Source organism: Lissotriton helveticus, chromosome 10 (assembly GCF_964261635.1).
Source record: "Lissotriton helveticus chromosome 10, aLisHel1.1, whole genome shotgun sequence".
Classification (NCBI taxonomy): domain Eukaryota; kingdom Metazoa; phylum Chordata; class Amphibia; order Caudata; family Salamandridae; genus Lissotriton; species Lissotriton helveticus.
The window spans coordinates 52,791,712-52,816,550 of record NC_136071.1 but is presented as its reverse complement, the minus strand read 5'-3'; the positions used below and the strand labels follow the sequence as shown (position 1 = coordinate 52,816,550).

General features: G+C 44.9%; 1 protein-coding gene across 1 annotated transcript; it reads left to right on the top strand.

Moving 5' to 3' along the window:
* Positions 1-877: 877 nt before the first annotated feature.
* Positions 878-1,855, top strand: LOC144783841 (olfactory receptor 5AR1-like). Its single transcript, XM_078662593.1, has one exon. The coding sequence runs from the start codon at positions 878-880 to the stop codon at positions 1,853-1,855; it is 978 nt and encodes a 325-aa protein (XP_078518719.1).
* Positions 1,856-24,839: the final 22,984 nt, after the last annotated feature.

Sequence of the window (24,839 nt, the reverse complement as noted above, 5' to 3'; positions counted from 1 at the left end):
TAATACTGTATCCCCTCAATAAACCATTTGCACAGCAAAGCTAGTCACTCCTATTGTCATTTGACAGGGTGCTGAGCAGTGCTACTTGCAGGTGCAAGTTCAACTCTCCTGAATATTTTGTACATTTGAGAGGTTTCCAGCAAAAGTTGTAGACTAGCTGTTGTTGCTTTAATACATGTGCAAGGGAACTTTTGCCCCTACTAATACTGTGGGCCTTATTTTGCGATTGGCTGTACGATGGGCCCTCAAGCCCACAGTGGCAGTCACTGGTGGTCCACCCTAGCTATTACAAGTACAGGGGTTGGATCACAATGGGACTGCTGCTACTGAACCCTGGCAGTCTTTTAGCTGGCTTAGAACCCTAATATGCTGGTGGTGCAGCTTCAGCACCACCAAGCATATTAGGAATTTCCTCACCACCACAGTTTTCATAGCAGTGTGCCCGCCTCTGCACTAGGGGATACATGCAGGGGAGCACCTAGTGTGCCCCCATTGTATGCATGCACGTCAGTTCCTGCAGGGCATGGACTTGACGGTTCATACCCTGCAGGAATGTGCAATGGCTTTCCCATTGTAGTGCCTTACTAAGGCTGACATTTGAGCCTTACCACTGAACCACTGTGGGCCAGTTGCTGCAGGACCACACAACCTGGATTCCAGTTAGGATATTGCTAGTGGTTTCATTATGGCTTAGGCAGTGTGGCAGCAGGACGCTGGCATGACAGCCTGCTACCACACATCTAAAATCATAATAAGCCCTGTTTCTTTTCTATTTTTAGACACAGCAATGTCACTTTTATGACTTTATCATGTTATTAGACTTTCACATATTGGCAGGGTGTCAATGCTGAATGTTCTTAACTCTCTTGTGTAAAATATGACTTTTCACCTGCAGATGTTTGCAGATAAAAGAATGGACATGGAGAACCAGACCAGAGTGATCTACTTTACTTACCAGGGCCTATCAGACAATCCAAAGCATCAGACTACACTCTTTGTCCTCTTCCTTACAATATACATTGTTGGGTTAGTAAGCAACAGTGCCATAATGACAGCCATTGCTAATGATTTAAAGCTTCACAGCCCTATGTATTACTTCATCTGGAGCCTGTCACTAGTGGACATTTGCGTATTGACAGCCATAGTGCCCCAGCTGCTGGTCAGCACCATCTCACAGAGGAAGACCTTCTCATACTCACGCTGTATTGCACAGTTGTTTGTCTTTGTTGGTGTGGAGACCACAGACAATCTGCTACTTGGGGCAATGGCTTATGACCGATATGTTGCCATCTGTAGGCCCTTGCAGTATTCTATAGCAATGAGCAAGAATGTGTGCATTTTATTGGTGGCGGGTGCCTGTATAGGTGGTCTGTTCAATTCCTTTCTATACGGTATGATGATCATCACACTGTCATTTTGTTCATCAAACTTGATCCAGAGCTTCTTCTGTGACGTGTCTGTACTTCTGAAGCTCTCCTGCTCAGACACCACCATCATTGAGCTCCTGATTTTCACTGTGGGCACGTTCCTACTCCTGGTCTCCATTATCCCTATAGTGATCTCATACATCCGTATCATCTCAACTGTTTTGAGTATCCGCTCAAGCGAGGGGAGGAGTAAAGCCTTCAATACCTGCTCCTCACACCTCATTGTTGTCAGCTTGTACTACATGACCATTCTATTCACCGAATTCCAGCCAAACTCAAACTACTCACTGGAGAGGAAAAATGGAGTAACTGTTATGTACATCATTGTCCCCATGCTAAACCCTTTCATATACAGCCTAAGAAATGAACTGATGAAAAAAACCTTTAAGAGATTATGTGTACCTGCATCTTCTTTTGCAAGGTTCTAAACGTTTTGTCTTTGTTTCTGATTTATAAACCAAACCTAGGGTAGGTAATATTTAACTTCAAACCGAATTCTTCATCAATATCTTATTCTAACCTATTCAAATTTATCTCCGTATAAAAAGTGTATTGCTGATGCACAGTTAGGTTTTTCCCATCAAGTTTCTTATTCAAATTTGTTGTGCAAGACTCACTAGCTCAATTTCACGTTCTCTCCCTTCACATGTTTTCTCTTTTTCTGTATGTGACACTGTTGTATGTGAATATGACAACTGTTACACTAGTCAATGGTTTGTAGGTTTTGCTTCACTTAATATTGAAATTAGACTAACCAGAGTTTTGTCTCACCCAAAAGGCTAATTTTTTGCTTACTTTTAGTCCATTTAAGATGCTCACTTATTGTCGCTAGTGCTTGCACAGTTTGTGTGACATGCTCTTTTTGGTTTCACTAGAAGATGTTTCCTTACTGTTTACTTGAATGGAGATGGAGCAGTGATATTTGTCTTGCTAACAGTCAACACTCCCATGATGCAAAATCCACTTCATATTGTAAGTGTTTGCTAGCATGTTGTTTGGTAGCCCTCATTTCTTGATGAGCTGAGAAATCTGTAATCAAACACTCTCCACAGATGATAACATCAGCCTATTTTAGGCAACTTTTTTTGTAGTTTTCTCAGCTTCTAATGTCTGGGCTTAGGGTCTATTTTTAAGCCAGAATAGTTTCTCTTTGACTGCCGTACTCTGGTGATGCGCTGTACCAGTATCCAAGCACCACCTGCAGAGGAGTGGTACATGCTAAAAATAATTCAAATTTGCCTAAATTTAAAATGTATGATATGAATTAGAACTTGAAGGAAATGGTAATCTGTAGATTTATTTTATGGTGCTTGTGAAGTTAAAGGACCGGGTCCGCATAAAAAGTCTGGAGCCACTCATATAAGAGGTAATTTCTTTATTAGAAGGTGGGTTTTGTCATGGATCCATCCTGTCTCCAACTGTCCCTATCTCTTATCTCCTAGTTTCCACTCCATACCACACACCAACATTTTATTACATTTTTCACTCTCAGCATTCTAGAAATCAACTCAGACGAGTATAGAATGGGGACATGCAGGCTGCTACAGACTTACCTTTATTGCAAACAACAAAACCAAGATCAGACATTCTTTGGTATATAAAGATCAAGGACAGTCATTGACAATCTCTAATCTCCAACATGTGTCTCATATATTCCCTCATCAACAACCTTTTAAACTCTCCTACACTGACTCAGACACCCTAAGACAACAAATATCATGCACTGTTTCTCCTTTGTCTTGAGGTTGTTCTTTATTTTAGGTTTGGCCTTTAACCCCTTGGCTGTGGCCGCGATTTTTCTGCTGTGCGGTAAACATTAGAACATGGCGGGCCGTGACGAACCCCAGCCGTCATCAGCACACGCCCACCGTGGGGCGTGACGGCTGGGGTACGTCACCAGCATGGAAGGGGTTAAGATAGCCTTAGTTGTCTCACTAGACTATTGTTTTTCTAAAAATGTCATGCACATAATACACAAGGAGTGAGTAGATTTTGGTCAGTGGGCTTCATCCACTGAGCTATCAGACTATAATTAAACATTTACTTTCAACGCTTGCAGCTTTCTACATGGAGCAAAGGGCTGCCAACTTTACTTATTGTCTCTTTTCCCTTTGGTTGACTCCACAATTCCTTACTCTTCTTTTACAAAGCTGGTTCCCAGCTATTTATTTGCCTCGTATTTTGGGTGTCCAGTGGTGATATTTTATTTTCCGTCTTCTTCTTTAAGTTGCTGTTATAAAGGGTGTAATCACACTGTAAGATTGTAGCGATCTGCAACTTGGTTGCTTGATTTTGTAGTGAATTATTTTTGTGTCCTTCACTAATAATAATGAGCAGATGCATGGTACAACTGAAAGGATTTTTGGTCAAAAATCCCTAGTAAACTGCCTACTTCAGTGAATGTTTTCTTTTAATGTTGAACCTTTTATTGTGATCACATGGCATTTTTGTTTGTGGCATATGTTTGCATCAAATGAACCATTTAAAAACCAGGGTCATGCCTATAGGCTTTGCCAGTTCTTGTTTTCCTTTGAGGAGAGGTTGAGGAATCCATCCAACTGTTAATCTGATGCTCTCCAAGCTCAATTTTAGTGTGACCAAAATACTAGGGATACCCTCTGTTCCCCACTTTTTTGTGGCAGCTTTATAGTATGTTGAGATGCAGTAGATACACCAAGTGCTGATGCCTACTTGTCTAACTTTCTAAATGAAGTCCAATTTCCTAGGGCAAATGTGATTTATGTCTCCTTTGTAGCTGAGGGCAGGGGTTTAACACAAGACACTGAAGGCACTCAATCAATTGCCCTCTATTCAATTTTCAGAATAAGAAGATATTCATCAAAAACAAGCAAGATTTCGCACTGCTGAATGTATAATGATAAACTGTAAAGCATAATGTCAAAGGTACCCAACCCCTTTCTCTTGCTTGATTTCATAAGGTACAATTGTATGTCTTGCACTGTATGATTGTGATGAACACCACTGTATCTTGAAAAGTTAATAAAAACATTAAAAAAAAAACAAGCAAGATTGAATAGATAAATACAATTTTAAGAGAAATAGATCAATCCATGATGCATAAAAACAGTCACATTTTAAAAAACAATTCTTACATACTATAGAGATTAAAAAGCATTCCTCAGGCAATTAAATGACTAATGAGTGGAGCTTAAAAACCAATCAAAAAAATGGCAGACAAAAAAACAGTCAGGGAGTAGCCAAAAGCTGCAAGTAGAGGAAAACAGGTCTTATTTCATTAAAAGCACATGCAAACAATATAGTCCTGAAATATTTGTGTCGGAGGGTGGAGAACATTGGACATAAAAGTACTATGTTATGTTATGTTATGTTATACTGTATTTATAAAGCGCACGGTTACTCGAAGTATCCCGGCGCTGATTCACAAGAAAGCCCCCCACATGACTATTCGAGGAAAAAACACATACACATAACAATCGAAGGAGAGAGAGAAAGAGAGAACCCTCAGAAAAGCAAAGTTTTTAACTTCTTCTTAAAAACAAGCGGGTCCGATACCCTCCTAAGGGCCAGAGGAAGCTCATTCCAGGCAAGACCCGCTTTACGGGTGAAAGAGCAGCCACCCAGCCTTTGGCGACGGAACCGAGGGTTCTGTATCAGGAGTTGGTCAGAGGACCGCAATTGCCTGGAGGGTCTATAAAAGGCAAAACGCTTCTGCAGATATGTGCATATAGGTACAGATGGAAATATTGTCACAGGTACATGGAGGCAGGTTAGATTTGGAAAACCAAACCCCTTTTGGGAATAACAGTTGGAAAATATACAGTCTTAAAAATGTTAAGAGATGACAATTAGAACTGGCTGTAACCTTGGAGCCAAAGGTGAAATAAAGAACTTACCTCCTACCTGAGTGGCTCCAGACCCTTTGCAAAGACTGCCCTCAAGCTATAACAATCTCTAAGGCCTGGTTAAATGGAATGCACAAGTTTAGCTGTCAGAGCAGGTCTCTGAATGTAGTACATTTCAATGTATGTCTAGTGTGTATGTCTTGTGTGTTACCACTTGCCATCATCACTGTGGTAACCTATCCTGTAGCCAGTATGTGAAGAGAACTCATACTCAAATCTGTGTGGCTACAGTTTCAAACTGTAAATGATGAACTGACTTTGATCAGCAGGTTGCTGCTGCCCAACTATGCAAACTTTGACATAATAACTCACGTGGAGATTTATTATACCAGAGGAAGATCTCACAGAATTTGAACAGAACGGGTGAATCCATCTTTGGTGCTTCCAGAAAATGGAGCCACGTACTATTCTTTGGTTTGCTCTTGTACTGACCTTTCAGCATGGATTCCTGCAGTCAGCCAAGGAGGGTAAAGATGCATAGCCTCACCAGATGGCAAATTTCCAATAAAGATTCAAAAGAGATTCCCCCCTAAACACCAACATGAGCAGGTGCAAATGAGCTTAGTGGTGCGAACACTCCCTTTGCCAGGTTAAGTCTGTCACGGCTGCTATTCCTCAGGATCGGAAAGATGCTCAATTGGGGTCCACCTCCTGACGTCCCCACACTCTGTCTGAGTATTTCCAGAGTGTATGAGCAGTCAGGCGAGGGAAAACAGGGAAGGGTAAGGGAACAGCAGGGATAAGGACCTGTAATGACAAGGAAGGACACGTTAGTCCACTGCACTCTAAAACCCTTTGGTATATCACAATTGCTGTTGTGAATCCTCACCTGATAACTCTCAGGTAAATGGCCCCTTCCCTCTGATGGTGTCTTCCTCAGGCTAAAGGAAAGAACTACACGTTACAGCCTGTCTAATATCTGATAGAGATACATACATCATACTCCCACCTGCATAACCCTCAGTCACTCACCAGTTCCCAGTGAAAGAAAAACTGAAAATGGGGTTCTCAAGAGGCTTCTGGATAGATAACAGTCTCTCCCAGTCGCTTCTAGTAAGGTACAACAGCATCCGCTGATAAAGGCAGGAAAAGTAAAATGAACATCCATAGAAAGCCAGCCGGCTTCTCCTACTCTCAGTTCGAGTAGTGGAAACAACAAAACAAATGTCTCAGCAACAGGAGGGGGCAATCCTGCGTCTCCTGACCGGTGTTCTCAGCCGAGAACACCGTCTAAGTATAGGTAAGCGCGGAGGGTGAAATCCCGCGTCTCCCTCGCCACCTATGGTTCGCAGCACCAGCCGGTGTCTGCCGCACAGAAGAATCTGCGTCCCGTGAGTGACAGCGAGGGGGAAATCCAGGCGTCTCCTGCTCACTCACAGAATCAGAACCAAACAGTATCGCAAGAACGCGGAGGGGGCAATCCTAGCGTCTCACGCGCCTTGCGGCAATAACCTCAGACAGTACCAGCCGGTACCTGTCTTTGCGCAGTTAACTACAACTTGCTCCGCAGCCACAGAGCAAACGAACCACTCCTCCCCTGGAACTCCGCGGGGACAGGGCGTCCGCATCAATGACTCGTAAAAGACAAATCACAAGCACCAGTAGATGGCGTCCACATCAAGATATGCCTTCTGAGGCCCTCCCCCTTCATGCTAAGCATTCTGGGAGATGTAGTCCAAATCTAGGTAGGCACCTCAGTCAGACCCTGACAGTACGCCCCCCTGCCCTGTGCCTCCTAGCGCCCGGCTTCATCGGGTTGCGGGCAAAGAAGGAGCGGATCAGGCGTGGAGCGTGGACGTCGCAGCTGGGCTCCCACGAGTCGTCCTCTGAACCATAGCCCTTCCAAGATACAAGAAACCACAGCCTCCCCTGGCGGAGCTTTGAGTCCACAATCCGCCGGACCTCGAACTCCAGTTGTCCGTCCCTCAGCACCGGTGGCGCGGCCTTACATCGCAACGAGCCAGCTGGTTTCAGCAAACTGCTGTGAAACACTGGGTGTATACGCATAGACATGGGCAGCTTCAGCTTGTACGCCACCGGGTTGATCCTCTTGATGACAGCGTAGGGACCGATAAAGCGAGGATGGAAAATGCTGCGATATCTAAACCGAATGTTTCTGGTGGACAACCAGACCTTGTCCCCTATCTGGTACACAGGGCTCTCCTGTCGATGTTTGTCTGCCCATTTCTTATATGAGCCTTTTGCTTGAACCAGAGTCTTTTGGATCTGTCGATGGGTCTCCAGCAAGGCCTTTACGTGTGCTGCTACATTGGGTTGGTTCTGGACTTCGCTGGGTATGGTCAAAGGCAAGGTATTAGCGTGGAATCCTGTATTAGCCTTGAAAGGAGATTCTTTTATGGCGCTGTGCCAAGCGTTATTGTACGAAAGCTCCGCCAACCAGAGAAGAGAGACCCATGAGTGATTAGCTTCCTCCGAATAGCACCTCAGATATTGTTTGAGTGTTTGGTTCAGACGCTCTGTCTGACCGTCTGTCTGAGGGTGGAAACTGGTGGACAGAGCGTCTTCCACCTTCAAGGCCTTACACCACATGTGCCAGAACCTGGCCACGAACTGCGGCCCCCGATCAGAGATTATCACCCGTGGAAGTCCATGAATCCGTACCACTTGAGTCAAGAGCAGTTGAGCAGTCTGGCTAGCAGTAGGAAGGTTCTTGCAAGGAATAAAGTGCCCCATTTTTGTTAAGCTGTCCACTACCACCATAATCGCGTTGTACCCTTGATCCATGGGCAAACCCACGATGAAATCCAGGCTGATGGTGTGCCAAGGACGTGACGGAGTGGGCAGCGGTCTGAGTTTCCCTCGGCTCATGGAATGATCCCCCTTTGCTCTCGCACAAGTGTCACAATGTCCTATCCATCTCTCTACATCTTTCACTAGAGTATCCCACCAGAAATGGCGTTTCACGAGATGGACTGTTTTTCTCACCCCAGGATGGCCTGCCAAAGCGTCCCCATGGCACCAGTTGAACGCCTGGAGACGCAGATCATGCGAGGGCAAAAACAACTTCCCTCCATGTAAGGGCACTCCATGATGGATGGTTCGGCTGTTGTTCTGGCTTGCCCAATGTCTCCATTGGATCTGGTCTCTGTCCTTTTGCACTTGTTCAATGAAACGGTCAGCTGTTACCAGACACACCACCTTTTCTGGGTCGATTATCGCTCTTGTTTGTTCCTTTGCCGGCACCATGTCACCCCCTTGTCGAGAGAGCGAATCTGCTTTCCTATTCTCTGTTCCGGGACGGAACGTAACGATGAAATTATATTCCGCGAAAAACAGCATCCATCGCATTTGACGTTGGGACAGGTGGCGAGCAGTTTTCATGAACAACAGATTTTTATGATCGGAATACACAGTTATCGGGTGTTGTGAACCCCATAAGTAATGTCTCCACTCTTGAAACGCTCGTTTGATGGCCAGCAGTTCTTTTTCTGATATGGTGTAATTGGCCTCGGCAGAGTTCAGTTTCTTTGATAGAAAGGCCACCGGATGCATTTGACCTGTCTCCCTGTCTCTTTGTGACAGCACAGCCCCCACTGCTGAATCGGAGGCATCCGCCTCAACGATAAAGGGCAGATCCAGTTGAGGGTGTTTCAGGATCGGTGCAGTGACGAATGCTTCCTTCAGTGACTCAAAGGCATCCATGGCTTCAGCATTCCACTGGAATGTACAACCTTTCCTCAGCAATTTGGTGATGGGAGAGGCCAACAAAGAGAACTGGGAGATGAACCGTCTATAATAGTTGGCGAAGCCAAGGAAACACTGCACCTCTTTCACACAGGTAGGTACTGGCCAGGCACGCACTGCATCAACCTTTCTCTCCGCCATGTGAAACCCTCTTGGTGTCAGAATAACCCCTAGGAACTCCACCTCCTCCACTCCAAACTCACATTTACTGAGTTTACAGTAGAGTCGGTTCTCCAGCAACTTCTGTAACACCAGGAGGACATGACTGGCGTGTTGTTGAGGTGTGTCTGAGTAGACCAGAATGTCATTGATATACACGATGACAAACTGGTCCAGATACTCTTTCAGCACGTCGTTTAAAAAGTACTGGAATGCCGCCGGGGCGTTACAAAGCCCGAACGGCATTACCAGATACTCGAAAAGACCATATCGGGTTTTGAAGGCCGTCTTCCATTCATCACCACTGCGTATTCTGACCAGGTGATAGGCACCACGAAGATCCAACCGTGTGTAGATCACGGCCTCCCTCACCTGGTCCAACAGCACTGGGATGAGGGGAAGAGGATACCGATTACGTATGGTCTGCTTGTTCAACTGGCGGTAGTCGATGAGGATGCGCAGCTCCCCATTGGCCTTTGACGTAAAGAACAGAGGGGACGCTGCTGGTGACCGGGAGGGTCTGATAAAGCCGATAGCGCTGAAGTGAGCCAGGTATTCTTGTAGATGTTTGGATTCGGGTTCGGACAATGCGTATACCCTACAAGAAGGAATGACAGCTCCTTCTACCAGGTCTATTTGGCAGTCATACTCCCGATGTGGTGGTAATACCTCGGCCTGACTTTCACTAAACACCTCGCTGTACTCGAGATACTCTTTGGGCAGGACAGTTAGCTTTTCTGCCGCAGTAGCGACGTACACCGTCTGAGTTAATGCCACAGTATGTGCTGTAGATGTATGCAAACACATGCTCTGACACTCATCAGACCGAAAAGACAATGTTTTCTCTCTCCAGTCAATAGAAGGGTTATGCTTTTCCAACCATGGGATACCCAAGATCAGTTCGTATTGCGGAGCTTCTATAATGTTTAACACTATGCTCTCGACATGGGAAAGGGCACTGTTCTCCAGTACCAGCACCATTTCCTCCGTACGCTCAATGATGGGACCGGATTTGAGAGGAGTACCATCCACAGCCAACACGGTCTCTGGGTTGGCAATGGACACTCTTCCCAACCCTAGACGACGCACCAAACCGTCGTCCACAAAATTCCCTGTTGCCCCCGAATCAACCATGCTCCACACGGCATGTGCCTTGCCCTGAGATAACAGGGAAGTGGGCAAGGCTACATGAGTAACCGGGGCTTCACTCTCGACTGAAGCTAACGATGTTAGTCTCCATTCTTTGGATTCCCGGCCCTTATCTAAAGGAACGTCTTCAACGTTTCTCTCGGTCTCGGTTGTGGTGAGAGCCACTTTCTTTCCCGAGAAAAAGGTCTTGGATCTTTTAGGCTTAGAGGGACACTCCTTAACGTAGTGCCCCTTCTTCCCGCAATACATACACAGGCCCTGTGTGCGGCGGGTCTCTCTTTCTGCTCTGGTAAGCGGGGACCTGATGGCACCGACATCCATCGGTTCAGACGTGCTGTCACTAGTCCGAAGGCTGGACGGAGGAACTTGTCCCATATTACCAGAAGGGCCGTCATGTCTCCTACGGTCACCTCCTCGCTCTCCTAGACGATGGTCCAAGCGGAGCGTAAGGTTGATTAAATCGACACAGGTTGCGGGTTGGGGGTCGATCTGGGCTATTACGTCTTTCAACTCGTCTGACAGGCCCTGATAATACAGCGCCATCCTTTTTTCTTCGGGCCATGCTGTTTCGGCCACAAGACGGTTGAAAGTGGTCATGTAAGAAACCAGATCTTTCTTCCCCTGTCTAAGTCCCAGCAGCTCTCTGTCTGCACTCAATGTTGTCGCTCTACGATCGAACACACGTTCGAACTCACGGCGAAAAGCCGTCCAATCGTTCAGGATAGGATCGTCGTTTCTAACGAAAAGGACCGCCCAGTTCGCCGCATCCCCAGACAAATAAGAGATGGCGAAAGCCACTCGGGACATGTTGTTAGGGAACGAAGCCGGTCGACATGAAAAGTGTAGGGTGACTTGAGTCAGGAAAGCTTGGATTTTTTGAGGGTCACCTGAATACCTCTCTGGGCTAGCTAAAGGTATTGGAGGGGGAACGGTTACTTGAATAGCGCGGCCACCGGTAGCAGCATCGAAAGGATTGGCCTGTTGCCGATCTAGCCTTTCTTTTAAGGCAGTGGTTTCTACCTTTGATGCTGCTAATTCCCGTTGGACCAACACCAGGGCTTGGAGCACATCGTCCATTGTTGCCATGGTTTGAGCCACTTTCCGACCAGGAGGAGTATAATCGTGGGCTTGTGATTCTGTCACGGCTGCTATTCCTCAGGATCGGAAAGATGCTCAATTGGGGTCCACCTCCTGACGTCCCCACACTCTGTCTGAGTATTTCCAGAGTGTATGAGCAGTCAGGCGAGGGAAAACAGGGAAGGGGAAGGGAACAGCAGGGATAAGGACCTGTAATGACAAGGAAGGACACGTTAGTCCACTGCACTCTAAAACCCTTTGGTATATCACAATTGCTGTTGTGAATCCTCACCTGATAACTCTCAGGTAAATGGCCCCTTCCCTCTGATGGTGTCTTCCTCAGGCTAAAGGAAAGAACTACACGTTACAGCCTGTCTAATATCTGATAGAGATACATACATCATACTCCCACCTGCATAACCCTCAGTCACTCACCAGTTCCCAGTGAAAGAAAAACTGAAAATGGGGTTCTCAAGAGGCTTCTGGATAGATAACAGTCTCTCCCAGTCACTTCTAGTAAGGTACAACAGGATCCGCTGATAAAGGCAGGAAAAGTAAAATGAACATCCATAGAAAGCCAGCCGGCTTCTCCTACTCTCAGTTCGAGTAGTGGAAACAACAAAACAAATGTCTCAGCAACAGGAGGGGGCAATCCTGCGTCTCCTGACCGGTGTTCTCAGCCGAGAACACCGTCTAAGTATAGGTAAGCGCGGAGGGTGAAATCCCGCGTCTCCCTCGCCACCTATGGTTCGCAGCACCAGCCGGTGTCTGCCGCACAGAAGAATCTGCGTCCCGTGAGTGACAGCGAGGGGGAAATCCAGGCGTCTCCTGCTCACTCACAGAATCAGAACCAAACAGTATCGCAAGAACGCGGAGGGGGCAATCCTAGCGTCTCACGCGCCTTGCGGCAATAACCTCAGACAGTACCAGCCGGTACCTGTCTTTGCGCAGTTAACTACAACTTGCTCCGCAGCCACAGAGCAAACGAACCACTCCTCCCCTGGAACTCCGCGGGGACAGGGCGTCCGCATCAATGACTCGTAAAAGACAAATCACAAGCACCAGTAGATGGCGTCCACATCAAGATATGCCTTCTGAGGCCCTCCCCCTTCATGCTAAGCATTCTGGGAGATGTAGTCCAAATCTAGGTAGGCACCTCAGTCAGACCCTGACAAAGGCCTCCATGCAAGGTCGCTTTTAATTTATTAAAATAGCAGGTATCATCCTCACCATCATTATTAGCTCTAGCGGAACAATGTAGACCTGTTTACCTTTACCCATATAATTCAGATACTCAAATCACCCAACATCTCCATGTGAAGGATCCATGGGAAAACAACCTATTATGGGGAACTGAGCAATTCCTGATTCCCAAGGTATATCCTCATTTTGATGGATTATGATGGTATATCACAGAATCCCTGTTATTTCTTAATCCCAAGTTTTAACCAGACCCTCATTATCGATAACATGGGATGTGTGAAATAAACACCACTGATTCAGGGTTACTTGTAATTAGGCCCCTAATGTTTTGGACTAACGTAACTCTGCCATTGTGGGGTCCAGCACTAGTTTAGTCTGCATTCTTGTTGTCTTGAGAAAGGTCAGAGTGATCCTAGTAAGTTGTCCCTATGATAAGAATACTGTCTGTTCTTCCATGGTCGTAACATATTCTATATTAGTGTAGACTGCCCACCACTAACCCCACTTCAATCTATAAACTGAACTTTATGGACAATTGTTTTGTTTGACGAACTTCTAGAAATTTACATTTACTTTCTTGCTACTGTATCGCTATCTTGTCATTTGCCACTGTACCTCTTTCATTTCAAGCTACTTTAAGGGTCAAGATCATTAGGTCTATGAAATCTCATTTGTTTAAGTTATTGATTATTGAATCACCAACTTGTCTGTACAAGCAACGCCAAAACAAATGGAGGCAGGCATTGACAACTAGGATGCAAAGTGTGTCAACATTCTTACGAAAATGAGAGAGGGATGTATTTTTCTGATATCACTATGACAATAGTGAAATACTCATACAAGAAAAGGGAAAAGAGGTACATGGAAGAGATTGCAGGAGAAGAACGAAAAGGAGAATGACAAGTAGAAAGAAAAAGGGCCCTCCAAGTCAGAGCAAGCACTAAACAATAAACAATATCTATCATCCCATTTTGCTACCTCAACATAATCTCAGGGTTATGGGAAAATTGCATTGGCAGAAAAGTCAACATCAACAATAGTAAGAAGAAAGGGCCTGATTACGATGGCGGTCCGACTTCAGTTCATCCGCCATCTCCTGGGGATGGAGATCGCCAGCCTATAAGGTGACGGTTCCACATATACAATTATGATGCGACTGCCACCACGGCGGTCACATCTGCCATTTTTTAAATTGCGTTGTGAGCTGCTAGCTGCAGCTCCGGTTGCAATGTTAAAAATCTACCTTTAACGTTCCCTGCACTACATGGCAGGCACCATGCAGTGCCTGCCACATGGTGCAGGGAAATTTAGGGGGCCACCAAAGTGCCCCCAGTGCTCTTTCCCCTGCCCCAGGGTTTCAGGGGGGGGGGCGCTATGGGCCCCCAAATCCATTTCCGACTGCCGTTTTGTGTCATGTTGACTTCCGCAAAATGACCGGCGGTAAAGGGATATCATAATCCCGATGGTCAGCGCCTGACAGGCACTACCACCTTGTTGGGCAATGCTCCTGCTCTAACAGGCAGTTAGAAAATGACCGCCTGTCAGAACCCTGGTGGTCGGTCTTTCCGACCGCAACGTTTCCGCCTGCCATAGTAATCTGGGGGGCGGAAAACAACAGTACGACGGTGGAGGGCCCGCCACCGACAGGCTGTCGGTGGCGGGCCTTACGCCATCGTAATCTTACACTACAACACTTGGAAAGAGTGGATCGATGTAAAACCTAGTATTAGGTACTCATAACTATTACCAATACAATGTTTAAGATATTTGATGTAATCTGTGGGTAGTTGGACACATATTTTTGAGGAAATGTCCTATGATGATGGAATATTGGACTTCATTACGGAATTCCCCCCCAAAATATTCATAGTCACACTAATTATAAGGTCTATAATCCTACAAAATTTGTAAACAATGTTAATTTCCACGTTTTATCAATGGAGATTCAAAATGATAAGAAGAAGGGGGCTATGCACTGAGGTCAGGCTTATCTATACTACTATAATAAAGTAAGAACTTTCAGGCTTTGAGGCGGATAAACTCGGGAACCACAGCGCCAACCTACACACCCAATACACCGTTGAAATCGTCAGAGGCGTCCGAGGAGCGGCGGACATGGCGCGGGGGAGGAGCGGCGGCGGACAGGCGGTAAGGAGCAGAGCGGCAGAGCGGAGAAATGAGGACAGGTGGCTGAGGCGCGAGGAGCGGTGACATGAGGACCTGCGGCTCAGGTAATGCTCCGGGGACAATGTCGGGGCAGGCGGGTGTCAGGAAACACCCGTTGCAAGGAAAGTATTTCAACGCGCTGACATCGCGGCAGGCTTCAGAACGCATGCTATAACATCGCATGGACCTTTAAGTCTCTAGCAATTGCATAGCATCTACATCGGGTGGCTGTTTGGAGGCTGATTTGGATGGTGCTGTGGAAATCAATACCGGCAAATACCACGCTGAGGCACCTGAAGATAAACACATGAAGATACATAAAAACCATGATAGCTGCTTAGTACGGACCACGTTGGGATTGTGTTCTATTTTAACTTTAATTTACCTCTCTCGGAACCCGCTTCGCGGGTCCCGCTTAGTGGGGGGTACCTTGCTGATTGTCATCGGACCTTGCCGGTATCCTAGGAGGTGTGTGTGTCAACCAGGGCTGCGAGCGAGTGCAAGCGCTGCACTGGGACTACACTTCCCAGGAGCGCTGCCAGCCCGGATTTCCAGCACCTGGGCCGCTCTCCCTGACTGCCCCTCCTCATCTTGAACAGTTTAAAAACCACAAGCCCTTGGATTTCAGTGGGACGCTCTGCTGCTTACTACGGACCACGTTGGGATTGTGTTCTATTTTAACTTCAATTTACCTCTCGCGGAACCCGCTTCGCGGGTCCCGCTTCGTGGGGGGTACCTTGCTGATTGTCATCGGACCTTGCCGGTATCCTAGGAGGCGTGTGTGTCAACCAGGGCTGCGAGCGAGTGCAAGCGCTGCACTGGGACTACACTTCCCAGGAGCGCTGCCAGCCCGGATTTCCAGCACCTTGGCCGCTCTCCCTGACTGCCCCTCCCCTTTACCCACAGTCCCTACATCTGTCTCATTTAGTCCCGCTGCGCGGGAGCGACCGGGAGAAGCCCGGGACAAGGGCGGGCCCTCAGTGGCCCTCAGAGGCCCGCAGAGACTGGACTGGGCACAACCCCTTGATCATTTGTACTCTACTTGTGTAAGTTGTAAATACGTTTATCCTGCGCATTCTGTTTGTTGGCTGTTGTTACAAATGTCATCCCCACCCCTAAGTATAGATACAGGCATGCAGGACAAGGCAGGGGGTACGTCTAATGGTACTTTGGATAAATATTTTATAAAGTCAGTAGGGGACGTCCCGAGGGAGAATACTTTAGCAGAACGACGTGCAGAACGCCGTTGTTCTGTAGAAAGTATGAAGAGTAGGTTGGTATCACAGTCTTCTGCTGTTGTTGCCCCCATAGATCGAGGGAGTCCAAATGGCAACGATAGCTCATTGCAAATGGATAATCTCCCCTTGACATTCAGAGACAGTCCATCTACTCCCAGCACTTCCCCTAATCCAGTTCCAATTGGCCCCTCGCCCCTTACCTGCAACAGTACGACTATAATAACCAAGGCACAGATTACCCCCGCACCCCCGCCCCGCACTAACATACGGAGTAAGACAAAAGGTATCATTCCGCCACCTAGAAATTATGGTCCACCCCCCACAAAAAAAAGGCGGAAGAGGGGGGAATTTATACAACAAAAATTAAGCCATTCAGACTTCGGCAAAAAGGCCAAAACTAATACTGGGCGTGACAAGGCCGTAATAGCTGCATCAGAGACTACTAACTTAGTGTATCCACCGCTAGCTACTTTGCATTCTAAGGGGGAATCATGTATCTCTATTTGCTCTGATACCACCACGTCCCAAGCAGTCCATGACCCAGCCACACTAGAAAGCATCGAAAAACTAATAAAAAGCTACTCTTTAGCAATTCTAGAGAGATTGGATGAGGTCGAAGAACGACTTGGGAAATTGGAAAAGGAACTGGGGATAAAGGATGTTCCTACCTTATTAGTTCCAAATAGGGTTATACAAACTAACACACTGCCTGCACAATCCATTACATCTGCCCCCAGCCCTGCTATCAACAAGACCCCATCTACAACGAACCGAATTGATACCAAAGGTAAAATACAACCACCGACCCTGCCAAAACCACAATCTGCCCAGACCTTGGCCACTATAGCTTGTAAACCATTAAATGGGATAGGAGAAACATTATTGAACAGACCATCAAGGGAAGCAGAAGGTATTAGGTTCAAGAAGGGAAGACCGAGTAGGGTCCCACTACCAGAATTACCACCGGAAGCAGTTCCCTTCGTTGTAGTCCTTACAGGGGTCCCTGTGCTAGAAGAAAACAAGCGGGAAGGCTACGTCCAATTAAAAAACAAGATCATTCATTGGGTTAGGTTAAATAGGCCAATCTCAAGCAGTATTAACGGAGACATTGTACATGTTCGCCGAACACAGTGGCTAGGTGGTAGACACAAGGACATCGAGGGTGATGTGGTGGTAGTGAACTTCAGGGACCCCAATGCTGTTCATTTCATATTAAACTGGCCAGTGGGTAACACTAATAATCGTATTATCCCTCGACCATTAACATATTTTTATCCCAGATCAGTGGTTTTTCCATCTCAGTACCGCCCTCCTCAACCCGTGCAAACACAAGTCCGTCCTTCAACTGTTCATGATGCTAGGATGAACCCATATGTACCATATCCTTCGTTGATTCCAGACCCCTATGGTTGGAACCTTGTACCAATAAGGTCTACTCTTTCTTCTAATAGGAGAATGGATCACTTAAATCCATTTACGCCCTTAGAGACTACCAATAGATACGATATCTTTAATGGCTTAGACGAGTGTGATTGACGCCCTGTGAGTAGAGGGAATGATGGTAGTGGAATCAGTACCTCTAGAACAGATGGTAAAGCTGCTGGTATAGAAGGGAAGGGGAGTGGTGGGGTCGACTGTCTAACAACAGCAATATCCCTAACCAACCCGGTTGCAATTGTGGATACATCAGCTTCGAGATCGACCGTTAGTACCCAGAGATTCGAGGGGTGCAGCGACGAACTCCAAGCTAACGCTAGTATTCCGGGGGATGGTTGCCTTCATCAGAACTTACCCGAAGCATTACCTTTAAGGGAGTTGGATGATTTGAGATTTATGGGAAATTCTCAAGATATAGTAACTGGGGCTGACCTAGGGTGCCCAAATGTACTGAACAGACCAATAATAAATATATTATTGAGGGATGAAAATGGTAGGCTGGAGGATGGAAGAGGATTTGAGGTTCTGGGAGATACGGAAGAAGTATTGTTGAGACGTTCACCATTGCTCGAGGAGACAACTTTGCCGGTACATTCCACGAGCTTGGCCGATGTGCCAGAGTCCCTAAGGTTGGTCTCCTGGAACATAGCTGGTTTCTCAAAACTCCTTAGGGATCCAGAATGGGCAGGATTTGTTGATACTCATGATTTCTGTTTACTTCAAGAAACATGGGCAGTGGTTACACGACATAGAATAGGGTACAAATCATATGGAATAGGCGCCACCCCATCTAGGAGTGGAAGGCCATCGGGGGGTTTTATAACTTGGGTGAAAGTTAACTTGAGGGTACGAATTGAGGTGATAGACGTAAACTCACCCGATATACTAGTGCTTAAGATCACCACACGCGAAGGGAAAAAATTACACTTAATAAATGTTTATAATAGACCAATACCTCTATCAAAGGTTTCCCCAACACTAGCCAAATTAGACTCCTTTTTAGGTGGGTTGGACAGTAAAGACGATTACGTCATTTTGGCAGGAGATCTAAATTGTAATTATGAACCAGTCCTGGGGCTCAGTGATATTTTTGAAGATGAGGATCATGCGAATGAAATCTCTGCACTAGAGAATGCCAAACCGATTAAATGTTCAACTTTGGCAGTCCAGATAACAAATATATGTGCGGAGTATTCTCTCAGGGCCTGTAATGGACGGTTATCGTCTGATATGCCGAAAAAAACAGCTTTCAGTAGAAATAACTACAGGAGCAATTTAGACTTTGTAATCGTCTCTATCCCCATTTGGCACTGTATACAGGATTTTGAGGTAAAGGATAGATCAGAAAGTGATCATTTTCCCTTGTGCCTATTAATTGAAGCTTCGTTGCTTCAGGGTGCTGTGGGTATATTGTTAGCAGATAAGGGCGTATACACGGAGATACACGTTAGCAATAACAGACGGGCCCTCAAATGGCCATTTATATTGGACCATGGTGAGATTCTGGTGGATATATATACACTCTTTGCAGGGTCCTTTGACTCATTTATAGGTTTTAAAGATACGGAAGAAAATCCTATTCATTTTATTCAATTGCATAATACATTTTTAATGATTTAAAACTGCTCGTAACTAAAATGCCCAAAAAACCCCAACAAAAAACACAGAATCTGTCCCACAGTAAACCATGGTATGATGGAATCTGCAGGGAATTCAAAAGGGCTCTTATATTAGCTATAAAATCTAATATTTCACCTGACATAAAAATTGCAAGGAATAACTACAAGCAAGTACAAAAGACCTCCACTCCAAAAAAGCTTGGGAGGAAGATTTATGGGCCGATATGTTGATGGCTGTCAAAAACAATGACAACGTAGCGTTCTGGAGGCTAGTTGCCAACAGGAACCACGCAGGGAGAGTGGTCAAAGACGTCCATTTGGACGAATTAACATGGGTTACCCATTTCTCCAACTTGTATAAAAAGTATGAGGACACCGGAGCCGATGTGGATGTTCCATGTCTTGAATACCCTACGGATTGTATGGGTTTTACAATAGCCGAAACAGAGTTGGCAATTAACTTAGTAAAGACTGGCAAAGCCCCAGGCTTGGATAAGATCCCTGGTGACCTATACAAACATGATCTAACAATCTGGGCACCATACATAAATTACTTGTGTAATATGTTATCCCTCTGCTTAGATTTCCCTGAAAGTTGGCGGGGGGCATAAATTGTTTTAATTTATAAAAAAGGGGATCGGATGGACCCCTCTAATTACCGGCCAATCAGCTTAATGGACATCCTCCAGAAAATTTATTCACGACACATACTAACTCGTGTCAGTGACTGGATGGATGAGAATGCAATTTTAACGAAATTCCAAGCCGGGTTTCGTAGTAAAGTAAGCACAATTGATCAAATATTTAGATTCTGCTGTCTCTTTTGGAAATATGTACACATTAAAAAGGGTCACCTATACGTTGCTTTCGTGCATTTGAGAGCAGCGTTTGATTTAGTGCCGCGCAATCTTCTTTGGAAAACACTAAATGATGCAAACAGCCTTTTGGTTCAGATAAAAGAACTCCACGAAAGGAATTTTGCGAAAATCCGATGGGGCCCAAATGGGGAATTAACCCCAAAAATTCCTACCGAGCGCGGAGTTCGTCAAGGCTGCGTTTTGGCCCCCACACTTTTTTCACTCTTTGTGAATGACATTCCCAAACATCTAGAAGGATGTATAAATGACTCGCCAAAACTGAATGGTGAAAGGGTGACTTCACTGTTGTTTGCTGACGACACTATTCTGATTTCCCAAACAAAAAAAGGTCTCCAACCGCTACTCAATTCCTTTAGTAATTATTGTAGCAAGAAAGGCCTGGAGATAAATAGGAATAAGACCAAATGTAAGTCCCTTAATCCGCAAAAAACAGCTAAAGGATTTTTAACTTTGGATGGAGTTAAATTGGAATCGGTCTCGCACTTCTCGTACCTGGGTGTTACTTTAGATTCTAATCTTTCCTGGAGAGCCCAAAGGGAAAAAAGTAAGCTAGCATTTATCCAGAATGTAAAGCCAATTCTTAGAAAACAAAGTTTGAGCACTAGCAAAGCGGTGTCCCCTGTAGTTGAGCTATTCAAATTTAAGGTCCAACCGACAGCGCTGTATGGCGCAGAAATCTGGGGACCAGGGTCAAAAGATTCCTTTCGCGTTCTGGATAACAACTTTATGAGGAGTCTGGTTAGGGTCCCAAGAGGTACTCCCCTAGTCCCTCTTGAATTGGATCTTAACGTTAAAAGAACTGACCATTACACCATAATCCGCCCGTTGATGTTATGGGTTAGATTATGGAGAGTGCCTGAACTGCAGGACTATAGGGATGGCCTAAAGGAAATTATGGAATATGGCAACTCATTAACTATCCCATGGTTAAAACATGTCAAAACTTGGCTTATTGAAATAGGTTTAATTCATTTCTGGGAAAATCCGGAACTTTTACCGCCCAACGCTAAACTAATTTTAAAAAGGGCATTTTGGAGTTGCATGGTCAACAAGGTAATAAATGTCTCGGCTGCTGGAACCTTGGTATTACATTTTCTCACCTTTAGGGATGAGCCATTATTCGAGACTTTTCTCGAGGAGATAGAGCCTCCCTTAGCCAAAACCCTTTTTTTAAAACTTAGGTATGGCAATCTGCTGACCAAAACAACTTTAGCAAGATGGTCAAGGAGGACAACTGATCCATCCTTGGAAGCTGATGAATTATGTACCATGTGTGACTGTAAACAGATTGAAACTGAGGCTCACATGTTCTTTTTTTGTCCTGCTTATATAATACCCAGAAAACGATGGATTAAACCACTATGCTTACTGTTAGGTTTGAGCTCATGTAACCAGGCTTTAAGAATACTTAAAACTAATACCAACCAAGTAATAGTATTTAGTGTTAGCCGATTCTTACATTCAATATTTTTTTTGAGGAAAAAAAAGGGACAACAGTTATAAATGAACGATGTATATTCGTACAATTGAACCAGCAGATGATCCCCCATAAAGGGAGGTTATTTGGTATTTTGCAAAGGATGTGCTTAATGTAGTTAAGATATGTACATTGATAGCTGTTTAAAAATGTTTTTATAATGTAATGTTTTTGTGCTTGACTCTTTTATGGCATCCTTGCCGAAATAAAGAAATTTTGATTTGAAAAAAAAAAAAGATTCGTTTATGAAGGGGAAGGTCTTGAGTTCGAATCCCCAACTTGCAACAAATGCTACAAATAATTTATGCAAAATGTACATTTTTGAGAATGTTGTATGCTGTCACCTGAAAATAAACATTACGAGCTTACATTAAATACCTCGCTGAGGCACATGAAGATACAAATGTGGGGGAAAAAAAATACCACGCTGACTGACTAGCTTTTCTTAATTAATTGATGATAGCGTAAAGGGATAAAAGAAACGTTTATGAAGGGGAAGGTCGTGAGTTCGAATCCCCAACTTGCAACAAATGCTACAAATAATTTATGCAAAATGTAAATTTTTGAGAATGTTGTATGCTGTATAATTTTTCTGTTACGTGTACATGAAAAGCTGTTTCGTCATGTACATCGGTGGATGGACGGATGGATGAAGGGTGTATGGTTGGATGGGTGAAATGCTGGGAGGTTGAATGGATGGATGAAAGGGTGCATGGTTGGACGGGTGAACGGCTGGGTGGATAAATGGATGGATGAAAGGGTGGATGGAAGATGGTTGCATGATGAATGATGTATGGATGATGAGCTGGTGGATGAATGATGGGTGGATGGATGGGTGAGAGACTGTCGTTTGTAATGCACAAAAATGAATATTTGGCCGAACAATATAATATGGTTGCATGATGAATGATGTATGGATGATGAGCTGGTGGATGACTGATAGGTGGGTGAGAGGGTGAGATGTATGGATGATGAGCTGGTGGATGAATGATGGGTGGATGGATGGGTGAGAGGGTGAGTGACTGTCGTTTGTAATGCACAAAAATGAATATTTGGCCGAACAATATAATATGGTTGCATGATGAATGATGTATGGATGATGAGCTGGTGGATGACTGATAGGTGGGTGAGAGGGTGAGAGGGTGAGTGACTGTCGTTTGTAATGCACAAAAATGAATATTTGGCCGAACAATATAATACAGCGCTGACTGTCCAAATAACCATTCACAGAAGACAAATTGGGTCTCTAAATACCAGCTTCCCATTAAAAATGTATGATAGTGTAAAGAGCTAAATGGAACGTTTATGAAGGGAAATGTTGGCTGTTCAAGTCCCGAACTTGCAACAACTGCTACAAAGAATTAATTCCACATGAACATTTTTGGGAAATAACGTAAAGAAAAAAAATAATGCAATGTTCAGGATGTTAGGGCATTAATACTGTCAATATTGTATGCTGTATCATTATTCATGTACGTGTACATTCAAAGCTGTTTCGTCATGTACATCAATGGATGCATGGATGGATGGATGAAGGGTGTATGGTTGGACGGGTGAAACGCTGGGTGGTTGGATGGACGGGAGAAAGGCTGGGTGGATGAATGGATGGATGAAAGGGTGGATGGAAGATGGTTGCATGGATGATTGATGTATGGATGATGGGCTGGTGGATGGATGGGTGAGAGGGTGGGTGAACGGACGAAGGGTGTGTGGCTGGACGGGTGAAAGGTGGAAGGCAAGATGGATGCATGGATGGATGGATTGATGGATGGATGGGCGGATGAAGAATGGGTGGGTGTATGGATGGATGGATGTGGGGCTGGTAGGATGTGGATGGATGAAGGATGGGTCAATGGATGGATGGATTGATGGATTGATGGATGGATGGATGGAAGGGTGGATGGAAGATGGTTGCATGGATGAATGATGTATGGATGATGGGCTGGTGGATGAATGATGGATGCATGGATGGATGGATTGATGGATGGATGGGCGGATGAAGAATGGGTGGGTGTATGGCTGGATGGATGTGGGGCTGGTAGGGTGCGGATGGATGAAGGATGGGTCAATGGATGGATGAATGGTTGGATGGATGGAAGGGTGGATGGCCGAGTGGGGTGTCTCAGGTAATTAGTATTATGCAGATGTTCCCAAAATTACAATTATTGTTATTTGAACTCCAGTAGGCCTCTGAATGTCAATGCCAGTTTTTAGAATTATCTGCTGCCATCCGCTGCACCAAAGAGAGGCTCGGAAAGAATTGGATGGTGCTGTCTTCACAGCAGGACGGCCGCATTAATATATTCAAACCCCAATGCCACAAACCCCAATGCCCATAGAGATCCACTTTCAAGTGAACCTCCTTTTCCCGCTTTCCCTCACCCCGCATGGTCTAACCCCATATGCGTGATGCTTGGCAAAGCTGATGGTCCAACTGTTGCACAGCTTTTCTCACAAATGCCAACATTTCAGGAAAATTGGTAAACTCCTTATCACTTGAAAACTAATGTGATGCAGAGATTACCCGAATCGTCCCAACAATTTAACAAGGACTAAAAATTTGAATTGCCACTTACTGAGAATTGTAGAGATTCTTTGACAAATGTAGAGAGATAATGTGCAAAGTCTAATACCAACCAACAGCGTGTCCCGTCTGGGAGACGTCCCCTAGTCACAGCTCATCCATCCCAAAAGGGTAATCCAATTAGTAATGAGTTACAACGTTGTTAAGTTCACATTGATTTTAATTTTTCATTGTTTTCAAGAATTCCTTCATTCTTTATATTTATAAATCCAAATAGAAAGTATTAAATCTCATTCTTCAAACAAATCCATCATCCAATGCATTTCGGCTAGCAAAAAGCCTTCGTCAGGGATATAGATCTATAATCAAAAGAACATGATACATGAGAAAACAGAAGCTGATGTGACTTATTCAATAAAGAAAGTGAAATTGTGAGAAGGCCAACGCCACAAGATTAAGATGTTCAGAATAGATCGTGAAACTAAATAAAACAATGGATCGTGAAACTAAATCAGACAAAATCACCCGTGAATGCGAGAAAAAAGTGTGTTCACACAATCCTAAGATGTAAATGATCATAGGTAATTACCCTACGTGTGTCATAAAGTTAGAAATTATGCCCTCATATCTACATTTAATAACGGCTGCACTAAAGAGATGATCAAATTATAATCCAGTGTAACCCCTTTCTCAAACATTGCAAAAATTTGGAGTTTAAACAAAATAGTTACTCGCCATTTTCATTGCCGTAATACATTTCAAAAGCCAACGGAGAATCCGTGGTAAACCATAATAAACTAATTTGAAAAAGAGGAACCGAATGTTCCTGTCATCCTGGTAATACTTTTCTGTTAGTAAACTTACTTGAGAGCGAAATATTACAACTCCGAGTATGC